The 15,590-nt window shown below is 45.1% G+C and overlaps 1 protein-coding gene across 1 annotated transcript in view; it reads right to left on the reverse strand.

Annotated features, from left to right (window-relative positions):
• LOC139292388 (SH3 domain-binding protein 4) overlaps positions 1–15,590 on the reverse strand; it is a 31,396-nt gene that overhangs the window by 10,486 nt on the left and 5,320 nt on the right. The window contains exons 2-3 of the mRNA XM_070914716.1: positions 4,016–4,240; positions 877–3,236 (exon numbers count right to left, since the gene is read on the reverse strand). Coding sequence (XP_070770817.1) covers positions 877–3,236; positions 4,016–4,139 — 2,484 coding nt within the window. The 5' untranslated portion in view covers positions 4,140–4,240. The remainder of the gene's footprint in view (positions 1–876; positions 3,237–4,015; positions 4,241–15,590) is intronic.

A 15,590-nucleotide genomic window follows, 5' to 3' on the forward strand; every position in this document is an offset into this window, starting at 1 on the left:
TACATTTACAGTGAACACAGCTCAGCATTTTGTCCTCTTTGGAGAAAAAAAAAAAGAAAAGCATGAGGCAGGAACAGGCCTCTCCATCTGCAGCGAACACATCTGCTCTTTTATAAAAAAAAATTAAAAAAAAAAAGTAAAATCCCAGCTTATGTCTGACTGGACTTGTGCAATAATCCTTTAAGGACTTTTACTTATTTTATTGTATTGGCACCTTTTATTCATGTATTTATTCATCTATTCATATGACTCCTGCGCTTAGGTAGAAATCTTTCTGGAAAAGACACTATTCTCTCTGAGAAGCACCTGTGGCTCTGTTTTTGAAGATATTCAGTACCAACACATAATATTGGACTTTATACTGTAAATACAAGAGTAAGGGTCTGTTTCGTTGAGCTGTTTCACCGCGCTGATTCATATGTACGTAGAGATAGAAGAGATGAGGGCAGCCCTAGCGATCAATTGGATTTAGAAGATCAGCATACTGTACACACACTAACTGTAACTCAAGCAACAGACGCTCGCAAGAGGACAAAGCATTCTGCTGCTCTCCACAGCTCCTGAGGTCCCGATCGGACCTCGATGCCTACGCAGCAGTTATCGACTGCACTCCCAGCAGAATTAACAGACTGGACCACAGCCTAAAGCCTAAAGCCTAAAGCAGCTGTGGGCAGACAGCAGGAGAAAACAGAAATCTCCTACCGGGAGGACACAGACAGAAACACATGACCATTTAATTGGACACATGAAGGGCAAAAGACATAGCTGAGGTTCAAAATTTAAAACAGGGATTCGAATTTGCATTTTGTCAAATCAATGACTCGCAGGAAATGCAAAGTCACTGCAACAGAGGAGGATGCCAAGGCTGTAACTTACCGTCAGGAGCTCTTTCTGGAAGGACTTTCGCTCTTTGCTCTCCGCGTTGTTGCAGTCCTCCTTCAGCTTCTCCAGCACGGACGCGACCCTCTCGGGTTCGCTGTCCAGCTCTGCGCGACAGAAATGGGTCAAGGGCAGGTTGACGTATCCGAGGGCGTCGGCAAACGCTCGCCAGTTGCCGATGTTCTCCATCAGTATAGTTCTTACGGAGGCGTAGATGTACGTGAGGAACTTGCAGGGCTTGAGTATCTGCTCCAGTAACAGTGAAGTGGTAAGGTCGGGCCCGCTGAAGTAAATGGGCTTAACTTTGCCAACCACCAGCACATTCTTTGCATGAACAAATCCCATTTTGCCCTGATAATATCCAATGTACCATTCTTTTGTCCACAACTGGCCCTTCAGCTTGATCTTCTCTTCACTCAACAGAGCTACGAAGTCTCCTTTTTTGTACTCGAGCAAGTACTGATTTTTTGTTTGCCGGATGACAGTTTTGATTAATTTTCCAAACTTCAGGTTATTTATTCTCCGGTCCTGAAAAACAGGGTACTTGGTGGCGATGGCGAGGGGAGACAAGACTATCTTGCCCACTTCCTTCTTCTTCAGGAAGCGCCGCTGCACTGATGTCTTTGGGCCCGCTTTGGGTGGCGGTGTTGGTGTCTGGACACAAAACTGAGCCAGTATACAATCTTGGTCGTCTTTGACCTGGATTCTTAAGGTGAAATCAGAAACATCTTCAGTGTTGCGCGTGGCAATGATGTAGACGAGCCTGCTGACTTTGCCTAGCTTAACCTGGAAGCCGCGGACCACTCTGGCCTGGTCACTGGCCTTTACCTCATAGTTGGCCATGTTGGAGTAAACTCCAACGCGGAGGTCCTGGGGTTTGGACAAGACAAACTGGTGTTTACCCCAGAGCTGCAGCACTACTGATGGTGCAGACTGCACCTGTTTGCCTACCTCACTCACCAATAACGTCTTTGGGGCACAATCGTGGCCAAACATAGCCACGACTGTCTTGAAGGACGGGTGAATATGTTTGGGACCATATACTCCTAAGGTGATCTTTTTAACCACATGCTCCCAAACTATGGAGTCCGGCGATATGGACTGGGACTGAGCCACAACACACACATACATGCACGGTTCCAGGTTGTCCAGGCACACCTGGACTGTGTCCCCATATATGTATGCCTGAGGTATGGGAGTGTAAGGTCCCTCTTTACAATCACTCCTAACACACAAGACTTCTGTCGTCTGCCTGCTCTCCATTTTCACCACAACAGACACTTTCATCTCCAGGGTAACAGTGGTTTTGGTCTCCATGTTGCTGAGTTTGATCTCCACCACAGGGCTGACGGTGGTGCAGCGGTCGTTGTTCAGCTCTAGCGGCGGGTCTAGCAGAGCTTTGATTGAGATTTGCTGGGTGTCCCCGGGGGCGACGTGGCCCTCGGGTATATGGATGCTGATGTTGGTGTCCGGAAGCTGGACAGCCCCTCCTGAGCTGTCCAGCCGACAGACGATGTTGGTCTCCACCGGCTGCGTTTGGCCCCAGCCTGGGTTCTGACCCAGCGAGTCCAAGTCATGGCAGGATCTGGCTAGTTTGCGGTGGGTGAGCCACGCTGTCCGGAAATCCTCCCTGCTCTGGAACTGCTCTGGCGCCGGTGCTTTCAGGCCTCCAAAGAAACCTGAGGCCTGAGGGGCGTCGGACTGAGCCTGCAAGATGGACAGCTCAGACAGACTGTAGGACCGTTTGCTTCTAAAAAACGGGTTGTCCCTGCGCAACGTTTGCCCCACCCCCACAGTGGGACTAAGAGGGTTCAAGTTAAAAACGCCACTGCCAAAACCATTGATGTCGGCGGTGCTGCTGGTGGAGTTGGGTACTGATGGAGTGAGCGTATCAAACAGAAGGAGGTCGACTGATTTCTCATTACTGTTCTGATCAAGTGAGCTCTGAAGACCCCCGTTCAGGAAAGGGTTTGTAGAGGTATGGGTTGTTGCGAAAGGATTTCCGTTTTGGAAGGTGGTCGGTTTCAGAATCACCCCTGCCCATTCTCCTAGAAGGTCCATTTCTTTGGCCGCCTCCTCGTTACAGTCTCCCACGGTGTCGATCATCCCGCTGTCGCTGAAGGACGAGTCTCTGTAGTTGATGGGCTCCACATAAGCCGCAGGGATGTAACCCATCTCTGTGTTGTTGTGGGCGTACCACCACTCTCCCCCTGACGAGTCCAGAACGTAGAGGAGGTCTCCTTTAGAGAACTTCAGGGTGGTGAAGCTGGATGGGCAGTAGTCCTTAATGGCAACGACTTCCCTGGCAGCGCCGAAGGAGGCAGTCGCGTCCAGTCGTAAGGCACTGGGAGAAGGCACTGGGGAAAAAAAACAAAGAAATGTCAGGTAGAGGTGGACGATACGGCCTAAACACCACATCTTGAGTTTTCTGAGTAGTAGAACGAGTATGAGATTATAGCATCTATGAGTTTCTTTTAGCCAGTTAATTTCAGTGTCCCTGGATCAGATCCATGGCTGAGGGGGGTATCACTGCTGTCTACCACCGTGTCCCTGCGCCCAGTCAGAACCTTTCAAATCCTTGACACGGAGCTTTCATGGATATTTATTTCTTGCACAAATATTGAAAGAACGAAAACATGATTAAAACACATATTTTCTAAGGCCTGCGTGTGCAACAGTTTCGAATAACAAAAGGACCTGCGCATCTTGCAAGGACATCATTATTATTCATCTTTAAAAACCACAGGCTATCCCATGCAGCTATGGACTGTCACTACCAGATGCTTTAAGTAGAGCACAGACATCCACTTAGTCTGTTACAGCACAGAGAGGTTGGAAACTGATTCATCTGCTCCTGCTGTTTGTGTTTCTTGAAGGGACAGACCAAACAAAGTAGAATCCACTTGCTGTTCAGGTTCACCTCTCTAACCAGAGATGGTTCAATATCTCGACAACAAACACAAACCACAAGCGCAGACGTGTGCAGAGTCTTTTCTCTATGACGTCTACAAACTTAGCCAGCCGTCTTAACTGCAGTCCTCTAACCTGATTCTCATGTTTTAGACATTTTACACGTCGCAGCAAAACAAAAAATGAAAACAAACAGACGGGACTCTTTCTTCCTGTTCCAGCTGACCTTTGACATCCGTCAGGCTGGCTTCTGACACTCCTTCGCTGAGATCGATGAGCGTCCCCTCGGACTTGCACCGTGGGAGCGAAGTGTTGTTGGTGGTGGTGGCTCTGATTCGATGGGCGGCCATGTTGGGACCTGTCACTGTGCACCACCCGCTGTGTTCAGGCTACTCTAATGGGTTTCCTTCTGCTAGTGGCCAAGTCGGATGTCAACAGCCTCCCATGATCTCTGAAAGACACAGAAAAAATTGGATTATATAACATATTTAATAACACAAAGATAACAAAGAAATCTACCTTTTAGTGTTCCTTATTTATTACTTGTGCTCTGTGTGGAACATCGCACTCTAACACTCTCCTCTTTGGAAATTTGCCTTGTTGACGTTGACCATCGCGCTTTGAGATTTTCAACCCTCTTTTAATTCTGAATGTTTTCTGCTTATGAGCTTTCAGCGTGCTACAAATCAACATAAACTGAGCAATAAACTCCAGTATAAAGTGGATGTGCATAAATATGTGTGTGATTAAAGCCTTCTAAATAACTCTGATCCTCCAAGCCTCCTCTCAGGACTGTGGATCTTCACGCACAGGCCAGCGGGAGAATTAGAAAATATAAACCGAATAACAAATTATTTCACTCAAGAGTTTTCGGCTTTCTGACTCATGAATGCAGATGTCTGATTAATGTTCACAAATATCATGACAGATATTATTTATTTACACCAATGAAGCTCTGTGGTCATTAACACGCTGGTAAACTGAGTGGAAAATGAATATTTCAAAATCGTCAGTTCATTTCATTAGTTTATACATTTTCAAAACGTAACGGGAAAAACCGACGGTCTGATATGATGAGGTGAATCACAATTTATTTTTAAAACACGCTTAAGCAGATGTAATTGCATAGCTGCTGGGAGGGTGCTGTACCGTGCCATAGCCAGAAACCTTTATTGTTATTATTATTTTGGTGTCTCTCATTCCTCTTCTGTGGAGCAGTCTATACTGCATATACAGAGGGGGTTAAATGAACGTGGATGCACAAATTCACGAACCAAAGTAGAACTCCTCATAGATTTGCTTCATCTCCCTTTTAAACACTTTGCGCCTTTTAGTCTGAACATTGTTTGGCTGCTCGACATATCACAGTAATAAAATGTCCTACAGTGACCCAGCTCCGGTCGTCCTCCATACATCCAACCTCCAACACTGGAATCATTTTGGTAATTTGCTGTTTTCAGTGAGCACATACTGCAGATATGTAGCTTTTTCTGCAGATTGAAGATTAAACACTGACCCCAGACCTCAGCCAGTTGTTTCGTGTTATCTCTGACAGTTTGTAGATGACACTTCGGTGCGTCTGCTCTTCCCTCCCAGTTTTAACTTGAGCTGCTGCTTTTAAATAACACTACAAACAAATATTTAAACCCCTGTGGTCAATGTAAACACGGTGATTAAAGGAAAAACTGAAAACAGCAGATGTGGGTCAGTGGAACGCAGCGGTTTGAGAGACACCAGGCTTTTTACTTCAATCCATAATTCATAACAGTGTCAGCTCGAGGAAGACGCGCCGCACAGAGAGGAAGAGGCTGATGGTAGTTTACTACCGTCACACAGGAGACTATCAGCTGGAACAACACCGACAAACTCTGCCAGCAACGGCCACGGCCGCCCCACTCCAACCAGACGATTTAGTATTTTTATATTACACAATGTGTTGGTGTGAATATGTTGATCATCATGTCTGCAAGACCTGCAGTGGAATCTGCATCACCGGGATTGTATTTAAAGATTGTTCAGTGGAGAGTTTCTCCATCCCGTTCAGACAAATACAATAATCTTTAAAGGGATAATCCACAAGTGATGCGTTTGTTTTGCCGGTTCAGTGTAATTCGTTTTGGTGGTACTAATCACATGAATGATTCCTCCATTCTAGTGAAGTGAGGAAGGCATGACAGTAAGCCAACATGAACACCAGGACCCTGAAACTGGAGCAGCTGAATGGAATTCGGCCATCATTCATTTTATTATTTACACCTGAGCTCTTCCTACCATGTCAAAATATCCTCTGTGAAAAAGGGTCCTATTGTATCGTGACGATATGACCTGGTCAGGTTTTCTTGTCACGATGATACATGGTCCGAATTTTTAAAGCTGAGCATTTTGTAATCTAAAAGGTTTTTAAACTATTTGTACAGACAGAGAATTAATCCTGTCTTTGGTGACCACCCTGACTTTTCCTCTAGCTCCACTATGAGGTTGAGTGAAATACAGTGCAGACCTCCATGTTCCCCTCAGGCTGAATCATAATAGCTTTGGTGATCCCAGCCTTTCCTTTATTTTCATCTAATACCATCATCAGGTGGAACCATGTGTCCAATATCTGCAGAACTACTGACGTTCCCACCAGCCTCAGCTGCTAAACATCAGCATGTTAGCCTTGAGCTCAAGGCACCGCCGCAGTGCCTGTGGCCTGACTGCAGACTGAGGAGAACAGCTACATTGAGACCCATACTCATGATATTGGTTTTCACCATATCACCCAGTTTAAATACGTGTTTGTTTCTTGCTTTGCTCACTGAACCAGTTTGTTCCAGTCTCGGTTAGCGGTTGCTGCTTCTGCTCTGTCGTTACGTATAAAACATTCACATACAGCCTGAGACAGAAAGAGCGCCGGGGTTCATACAACCCGGCTGCTCTGCTTTTAAATGTTTGTTTTTTAGCAGCAAGACCAGAAGTCACCATGTAACAACTTCCCACCGTCGTGTGTTGACAGTTAGGACTGTCAGAGGACAATATTCTGTTGTGCTTATAATAAAACCTTTAATACCAAACTATTCACTGACTGCTTAATTATTATTCTGACGTACAAAACCTGCAGGCTCGGCTGCTTTACAGTATATGACACTATATAAACATTAGAGTATCAGTTTCAACATATAGAGCCTCATTAGACCGGACGAAACAACATCTCTGATATCAGCTCATGACGAATCTGTGTCAGCGTGAGAAAAACTTCCAGCATTAATTAAAAGTTAACTATAGTTTTGGTTTTGCATTTTAACTCTGTAACAATTAATTGTATGATCCCTGCCAAAATAAAAACACTGCTATCAGCATTAAAAAGCAATCTCTCTCACACAAAGTGTAAGAGTGTACTACCGCAAAATATGAGTAAACTAGGGCTGCTAGTCTAATATATATGTTATTAATTAATCTAATATTTTCATGATTTGTTTTGTCTGAAAAATGCCTTCACCAGTTTCCCACACACGGTGTCCACTTGTTTCATCTGACCAACAGTCGGATTAACATTCAGTTAACGATGATCTAAAACAAAGAAAGTTTGCTTAATAAACGACTTCACGGCGATTAATCGATTATTGTTTGAGGATTCGTTTTCAATTAATCAACAAATCACTAAAGTAAAGCGATACTCACGTTTTGATAGCTGGAAAGTGAAAGTTAACACACTCTTGTATTTTTATTGTATTTGGATTTTTATTCCTATATGACTCTCCTATATATCTCACTGTTTTCGTGCAGTAGTCAGCCATGTTTTACTGTCTTAATTAATTCACCTGTAAAGCACTGAGTGAATTCAGCGCTGAATATCTGCAGCTTTGATCCAAATAAACCCGTATCACATTCAATAACCCACGATAGTCAGACCCTGAAGGCAGTTCAGCTCATTCCATCCTAATGTTAGCGTGCTCTGCCTCCTCGACGGCATGACGTCTGGATCTCATCTCTTTGAAGGGCGGTGGGAGACGAGGGAGGTGTGGGAGAGGAGAGGGGGTGAGGTGAGGTCAGACATAAACTCTGGGTGGTCTGCTGCAGCTATCCAAACCTCAGCCTGGCCACGCTGCACCGTTTAACTCCCACCACAGAACAATGGTGGGTGGGGGACCTGCTGGCATGTAAATCTGAGAAAGCACAACAAGAACCCTGTCATGCAAATCAGCACATGTTGCCTGGTAATAAGGCGCTTGGAGAGGCCATAATGAGACTCAGCCGGCTTCCCTGCTGATGGCATCTTAAAAACTCTCCCCCTGGACTTCTCTCGGAACATTTCTGCAGAGTCTAACCGCTCGACGTTCATGGTGTGTGCATTAACAGCTGACACGCTGATTGGCCCGTTTGTTTTTTCAACCGATAGCAGCAGCCACCAATGAGCACAACTCCAGACATATTCTGAATCTCTGAAACACGCTAAGACGTGGGCGGTGATTCTGAGGTCTAAGACCAGACTATAAGATGTCTAAAGTGTGTCTAAAATGATGCAAATACAATACATCACACATACAACATGGATGTCATCAATGTTTCACTCTATGAACATCAATAAAGAGCTCGAGCAAGAAGAACGTGAGACTGTCAGTGAATCTAAAGAGATTTAAATGAAAGTTTCAGTCCAGGCAGGTATCTTAAACCTACCCAACACATCAAGTACACCTTTACAGTTGGGGAGAGAAGCAATAAAAGCCTGAATTATTTACATACAACATTTAACAGGCTCCAGATCGTCCGATAAACTCTGGTGCAGTGGACAGTTCTGCAGGCTGAGAGGAGATCGTTTGGTCTTATCTTTTGTTTGCTGCCCTTCTCTGCAGAGCAGTTTAATGGTACAGATCCACTGTCAGCCCTGTTAAAGCTCAGACGGCCTCAGGCTGCCTGCTGGTCTGTCCTTCAGACTGTCTGCAGCAGGAGGAGGAGGAGGGAGGCTCTGTTGTGTTAACTGCTGCCTCAGACTGAGAGGACTCTCCCAACGCAAACCAAAGCCATGAAATATAAAATTATAATCACGTCTGCCCTTCTCCAACCTCTGCTCTCATTTCCTGTCTGGGCCGTGAGGTGGTCATTGTCAGTGGGCAGCAGGGGCAGCGGCGTGTTGACCCTGCTGAGGCACCGTAAACCGATTTCCACACTTCAACTCACTGCAGCGGCCGTGGGAGAACAAGCATTTAAAAAAAAGGGGGAAAAATCACTCAGGCTTTCCTTCACAGTCCCCGCAGAGGAAGTCTCTATGAAGCTGTCATCCATCCCACTCCTTTTATTCAGCAGTCCACTTCCTGTGGGGTGGATGTCCCCCAGGAAAAGACAGTTGCCAAATGGTTTCTTATTACAGATTCACAAGGAAACGCCAAGCGTCTTTAATCAGCTGATAGGGGCTGAGTGTGAGTCCTCACTATGGGTCTTGGTTATGAAATGTATCTTTAGTAAGATTAAGATTATTATTCAAACATGTTTTGTTCCAACGTGCACTCAATGTTTTTAGTCCTGACAGTCCGAAAGAAGCATAACTGAGTAAATACTGAGGACAATACACTGAGCTACAGGTAGAATATGGTTAGAGTTATGTCGCAAAGCAAACCCCCAAATCCTGCAAGAGCATGAACACGCTCCTGGACCAAAACAGAAATCAACATCCATCAATCAACAACCTCATTTAGAGAGCAAAGAAACATAAAAAAAAAAATATATATATATATATGGATGTTTATTATTATGTCTCTGGCTGACAGCCATGATGCTTACAGTCCTGATGACAGTGACAAACATCCTTAAACATCACACAACTGACCGACTGGAACAGACTCAGTACGACTTGGTCAAATAAGCCACAATGGCCAAATCACAACTGCGATCAGCCCAAAAATCCTAATGTGTGTAAAAGCCCCATAAAGCATCAGCTGAGTTTCAGGTGATGCTCACAGCCGCCCCTACTGCTTACTCATCATATTCACTTTATGCTGTTGCTTGCATTAATAGGACAATATATTCTGCGTGTATCTGTACAGAGGAAAAGGCGGCAGGGGAAGAGCATAATAAAACCAGCCACTGTGCAAGGTCAAAGACACAACAACGTTCACACCGCAGCAATAAAAGCGTCCTGATGACCAAACGACCGGCTCCATATTACCCCTCGGTGCAGGCCGAGTCTCTGCTGCGATTTTAAGGACGACTGCTCCTGAGCAGGAAGTGGCTGAGGAGGAAATGCCATTGTGATGAGAGGCAGCCAGATCTCTGCTGACTCTCCCTGCCTGCTACGCTTCCTTCAAAGCACCGCCTCCAACGCATTGTTCTCATCTGCTCACAGTCCAGACGGATGCTGGAGACCCAACAGCAAAAAAGATATCAGACTTCATGTTGTGTGGACACTGGGAGGGCTTCACCTCCACACAGGAAATGATGAAACTTAAAGAATAAAATGAACTGCCTTCTACACATCGCTTTTTTATTTTCACTTCAAGATCCAACAGGCGAACGACATGAAACCCACTCCGAATGTTGCTGAAGTAGCTCAGGTTGGGAAGAGTAGATGCCTTTTGTTTTTGTTTGTTTACCTGCTCCCTGTTCTCTCCCTGGAGAAGAAATCAAACGCACCCGAAACATTCAAACTGCAATTAAGTGAGCTTTCATTTCAGTTCTGCATGCAGCTGCAGCAGGGAGCGCAGATTATTATGAACTCCTTTACACAGCTAAAGAGAGACCTCCTCTGACAAATGAAAAGTTACTTTCATAAGCAATAAAACCAAATTCTGATGAAGTTATACAACTGTGGGTCCTGCTGCAGCTGCACGGTTGCTAATGTTAGCACACTTTGTTAACATTAGCTGCCATGCTACTCAGTGAAGTCCGTTGTGTCGCTGTATAACAGCCTTTACAGTGTCAGTTCACTGACGTGTGCAGCTGCTGCTGCTGACAAACAAATAATTAATGTAAACTTTGTGAGTAACTTGACTACAGGCCAAAATAAAATGTGGCTGTTGTTGGTTCGCATGCTGTCTGCAAGCCGCTGCCCACTCTGTGACACCACAGTACGACCAGGAGTGGAATGAGAGTTATTGTAGTTCCCACAATTCCAACAGAGTGAGACATCGCGCCACATCAAATTCAGAAGGTGCGTTCTCAAAGCATCCTTGGAGGCGGGGGCTGGAATAGACAGCAGCTGATGTCTCCCCTCCTTTGATTGGTCACTCGGAAAGCTGACCATGACCTTTGACTGGCCGCTTGGTTTGATCACTGACAGTCGAAAGCAGGCGGTTGCCGGAGAAAACAACCTTTGTCATGGGGCCATCATGTCGGAGCTAGTGGAGTAACAAACTAGCGAGAGTACAAAAAGGTGAAGCTACATTTCATTTGCATGCGCACTTTGAACAGATTAATATTACCGTGGGTGAAATCCAACGTAATGTGCAAAGAAAAGGGTTTCAAAATAAACAAAATCGGCCTTGCAAATGAGGAATTGAATACAATGAACAATGTTTGTTTAGCCTCAAGGATACATGCAGTGTATTCTGGGTTAAAACAGGACTGTTTGTTTCCAAAACTCCACAAGGGCACCTTTTAAACAACACTTTACATAATGCTGTGACAACACAAAACACGAACCACAGCGGCAGAATGTTTCTATAGACACGCCTAATATTATACACCTACACAAACTGTGGATCACGACAGCAGGGGGGTGACTTGGTATAACTGTGGTTTGCAAAACCACTGCGTAGTTGAACACAGCATTAGTCTCTAAAATGAGTTTAATTCATTCATGAAACAAAAAGGAGCGGATAAAAAGCTAAAGGAGCTGCTGCAACATTCGGAGTTCATTTAATATCTGGTTGTTTCTGTTAATCTGAAATGAGAACAACAAAGCAAACTTCCATCATCTGTTTTCCAACCGCATATGGACTGAACAGAAGTTAAACTGATCCCAGCTCTGCCTCACGTTCGGAGCCACAAACATGCAGAGTCGTCTGGTTTTGTTCCCAGGGAGGGAGGATTTAGCAGCTGACGAGCGCCGGCTGAACGGGCTCACAGACCCTGAATTAGCTCGCGAATTCATCAGATAATGAGAGGGGGCCAGATGCCGTGTTCTCAGGCCGCGGCTCAGCCAGAGACGTAAGAACGCTCACTTACACACTGAGTCGACCCTGCTGAGGTCGTAGGGCTCCGGACCACACGTGTGCTCGCTGCTGAAATTTTGCTTTAAAACATTTAAAAAAGAAAGTAAAATACAACTTCTGTGAAGCTTCATTCACACAGCCAGCAGCAATGGGTTCCACTAGGACCAATATTACGACGAGGGACGGACATTTCCTGTGATGTTCATTCGCATTAGAAACAAACTAATGCTGTCGGCTTCTAGATGAGTCCAAAGAGTGAGAGCGGCAACCGAGACAACTGAGCCAGAAACGTTTACTTTCTAAAGAATGAATCAATCACCTTTTAACCCTCATCAGATTGTCACTACTGTGCAGACAGGTGCAGCTGCAGCTCTGGAGGTTTCAGTCTCATTTTCATTAGTTACACAACAGTAAATACAAAGGACAACAAGATAAACTAATTATATTAACTAGCAAATCCTCATATGATAAGCTGAGACCAGCATGATAAATGACTCCAATGAGTAAACAATTATCAAAATAGCTGTTAATCAGTTTCCTGTCCATCAACTGATTGATCCAATCAGCACTAGAGGTTGCTGCACGGAATAGGCTCTAAAATACGGAACAACCTGTTAAGTCTTCCAACAAATAAATGGGTTAAAAACGGTTTCTCCTTTCAGTTAAATAACAAATAACAGACTCGCCCTGTGTGATCTGTGAGCGGGCGTATTGTGTTCCGGCTTTGCTTGTTTTTGGAAACATGGATTATTTGACACTTCTGTGACCGTCAGGAGTCTGCAGCCAGAACTCCTGATCGCCTGAGGTCCATGCAACCAGCTGTCTGATCGCAGACTAACCCACAAACGCGCAGACGACGAGTCTTCAGTGCGGTTATTCTGTTTGTTGACTTGCAAACTCTCCTCAGAGTGCTCTGCTGTTGGGCTGGGGGCGATAAACTGTGCATGTTAAAACATTTGGGCTGCAAACACCTCAGGCTCTGTCAGACGGCACATTTCCTTAAGTACATGTTTACAGACGTTTATGCCAGATATTTCTACAGCTGTAGACACCAGCTCACTTGGTTTGTTTTCTTCATATGCAACCAGAAGTGACTTCTGCTGCAGCCATCATTCATTCCTTCACTTGACAACATAAACATACCAAGGTGGAATGGCTGCAGGGATGAAGTGAGGAGGAATGTGAGGAATGCTGAGCTCCAAATGAAATCATGCATTATTCAAGTGAAGGAGGAAAAACTTATCGTTCTTTTGACGACAAAGAGGAGGTTAGAGATCATGTTAAACTGTCATTCTGGGCTTTTATCAGGAAATTCATTGGGCTGCTTTCGTTGTTGCCAGTCTTGTCACGAACCTGAAAACAATAGCACCCCTACCCCCCCACCCTATCACCCATCCTCCACACACACACACACACACACACACACACACACACACTGTGACACACACACTTCACTCCCATTGCTTTCTTCAACAAAACGAGTCAGCTAGCATGCTAGCAGTCACACCAGACAACTAAACTGTTGGACGAGAGAAACTTTGCTGTTGCTAGTCTAGGTTTGTCCTGAGGGAGGTCCCAGAGTGGTTCCAGGCCTCTGAACCACCGCTCACACCTCTGATTTGTTCAGTGATTAAAATAAAGCCTGTGCTCATTGACGGCTGTTTGTTTGGAGAAACAGTCGCCCACTCTGTGCTTTGTAGTCAGGATTAAGAACAAGGACATCATCCTCCTACATAGCTAGCTAGCTGCATAGCGACATCCATATAAATTAGTGACAGAAAATTGGCCACGGAATGGCGACGACTGTGGATGGGATGGACGCAGATGTGCAGGTTGTTTTAAGTAACCATTCAGACGCAACAACTCTTAAATCACGGCCGGTTACATGAACTGTGACTCAGCAAGCGCCACCACCAAATCTCAAACTCTGGACCAAACGGACAGACTGACTGGCAGACTTTGCCACCCCTTGAGACGCACAGCTAGCGTGCAAAACAAACTGATAACAGGTGAGCTTCCTCTCTGATAGCAGGTAGAGATGGCTGACAGGCAACAGGGAACACTCTGAGCTCCAGCTGATGCCGAGCATGAAGGAAGGGGGGCGGGTGGGGACTGGCGGGGAAAGACCGAGCTCCAGGGTGACTCACGCCTGGTATAATGGCTGGCTTCAGTCCCTGACAAGTAAAGCTGACGAGGGTGGCCCTGGGCTGAGGTTGGAACGAGGGGGGTGGGGGGTACCAGCTGCCTGTCTGATGCCAACTACAGCCGTGCCCTCCCTGTCACAGCTCGTGCTGTACTGGGACTGAGCCTCAGCAACACCGGGAGATGCACGTCCACCACTGGAGGGGAGGAGGAGGAGGGGGACGCTTATCTGGAATCACATGCATTCATTCACACAATGAAGTCTATTCAAGTCCAGCTGTAAACCAACATCAGGTCCTGGGCGATAGAGGGATGAAGAAGGTTTAGCTCAGAGTGATGAAACGTCCAGAAAAACATTCCTAAGCTCAATTCAGAGTCAAACGCCTTCCTGTTCTGCAGCGTAGCTTTGTAACCAACTACACATCACTGGCCCTTCTTTGGAGACGTAAGTATATCAGTCTGGGTAACTTCCCACAGACGGACGTTATCATCATTCATGCTCAGGTTAATGAAATCCACATGCAGTTGTTGGTGTTTATTAGAAATGTCTGAGAGGAGGGAGTGCATTCCGGACTGAGAAGAAGTTCAATCTGCCAAAAGAAAACTGAATATGATCTAATATGAAGCAACAGATGTTGCAAGAAATCGTGGACAAGATAAGAGCTTTAGAATAACTCTTGTTTATCTCAATCTAGATAATTGCTTTGTTGCTAAGGATGGAAAACATATTATTTCATTTCTTGGAGCCTTAAAACCTTTTTTTGTTTCTTCAACACACAACTTCTGGCGATATATTACATTGTCAACATAATCCCATGAAAACGCCCGACAGTGAAAGTATCTCCCAACAAGTACTGCATGTATCACAGCCTGACATCTTATTATTATTATTATTAAATCTCATCAATGAGACACACTGTGTCACTGGGTCACATGTTCCTTCATCACCATGAATACACACACTGTAGTTTATCTTGACTCAGTCTCACACACACCGTCCTGCTGCCCCAAATACTCAATCGAGCACCACATGTGGATTCATCTGCCGCTGAAAATAGTCCCCAACAAATGCATCGTTCCTCCTGTTTGAGTGACATTTGATAAAAAGCTACAGTGAGCAGCTCTTTGAGGAAATGACTGAGCCTTTCTGAACATGAAACTACATATTTGTGAGGTGTTTTTAAAGAGTCACGTCTTCAGTAGGAACCGATGGGCTGTGAGCTGAGAGCCACAGACAGGTATTGAGAGACAGACTGACATGTTGTTTTCAGGGGATTTGTCAATAACAAAATATAGAACAACACAAGCCTTACCATTGTGTCTCTTAAAGGAATAGTTCAACATTTTGAGAAACATGTTTATTTGCTATCTTGCCGAGAGTTAGACGAGACGATTAACACCACTCTCATGTCTGTGCTTTAAATATCAAGCTGAGGCCAGGAGGCAGTTAGCTTAGCTTAGCATAAAGACTGAAAACAGGGGAAACCAGGTAGCCTAACTCTGTCCAGAGTCCAAAAGTCTCATTTGTTTAAA

This window comes from Enoplosus armatus, chromosome 11 (genome assembly GCF_043641665.1).
Source record: "Enoplosus armatus isolate fEnoArm2 chromosome 11, fEnoArm2.hap1, whole genome shotgun sequence".
Taxonomy (NCBI): Eukaryota; Metazoa; Chordata; class Actinopteri; order Centrarchiformes; family Enoplosidae; genus Enoplosus; species Enoplosus armatus.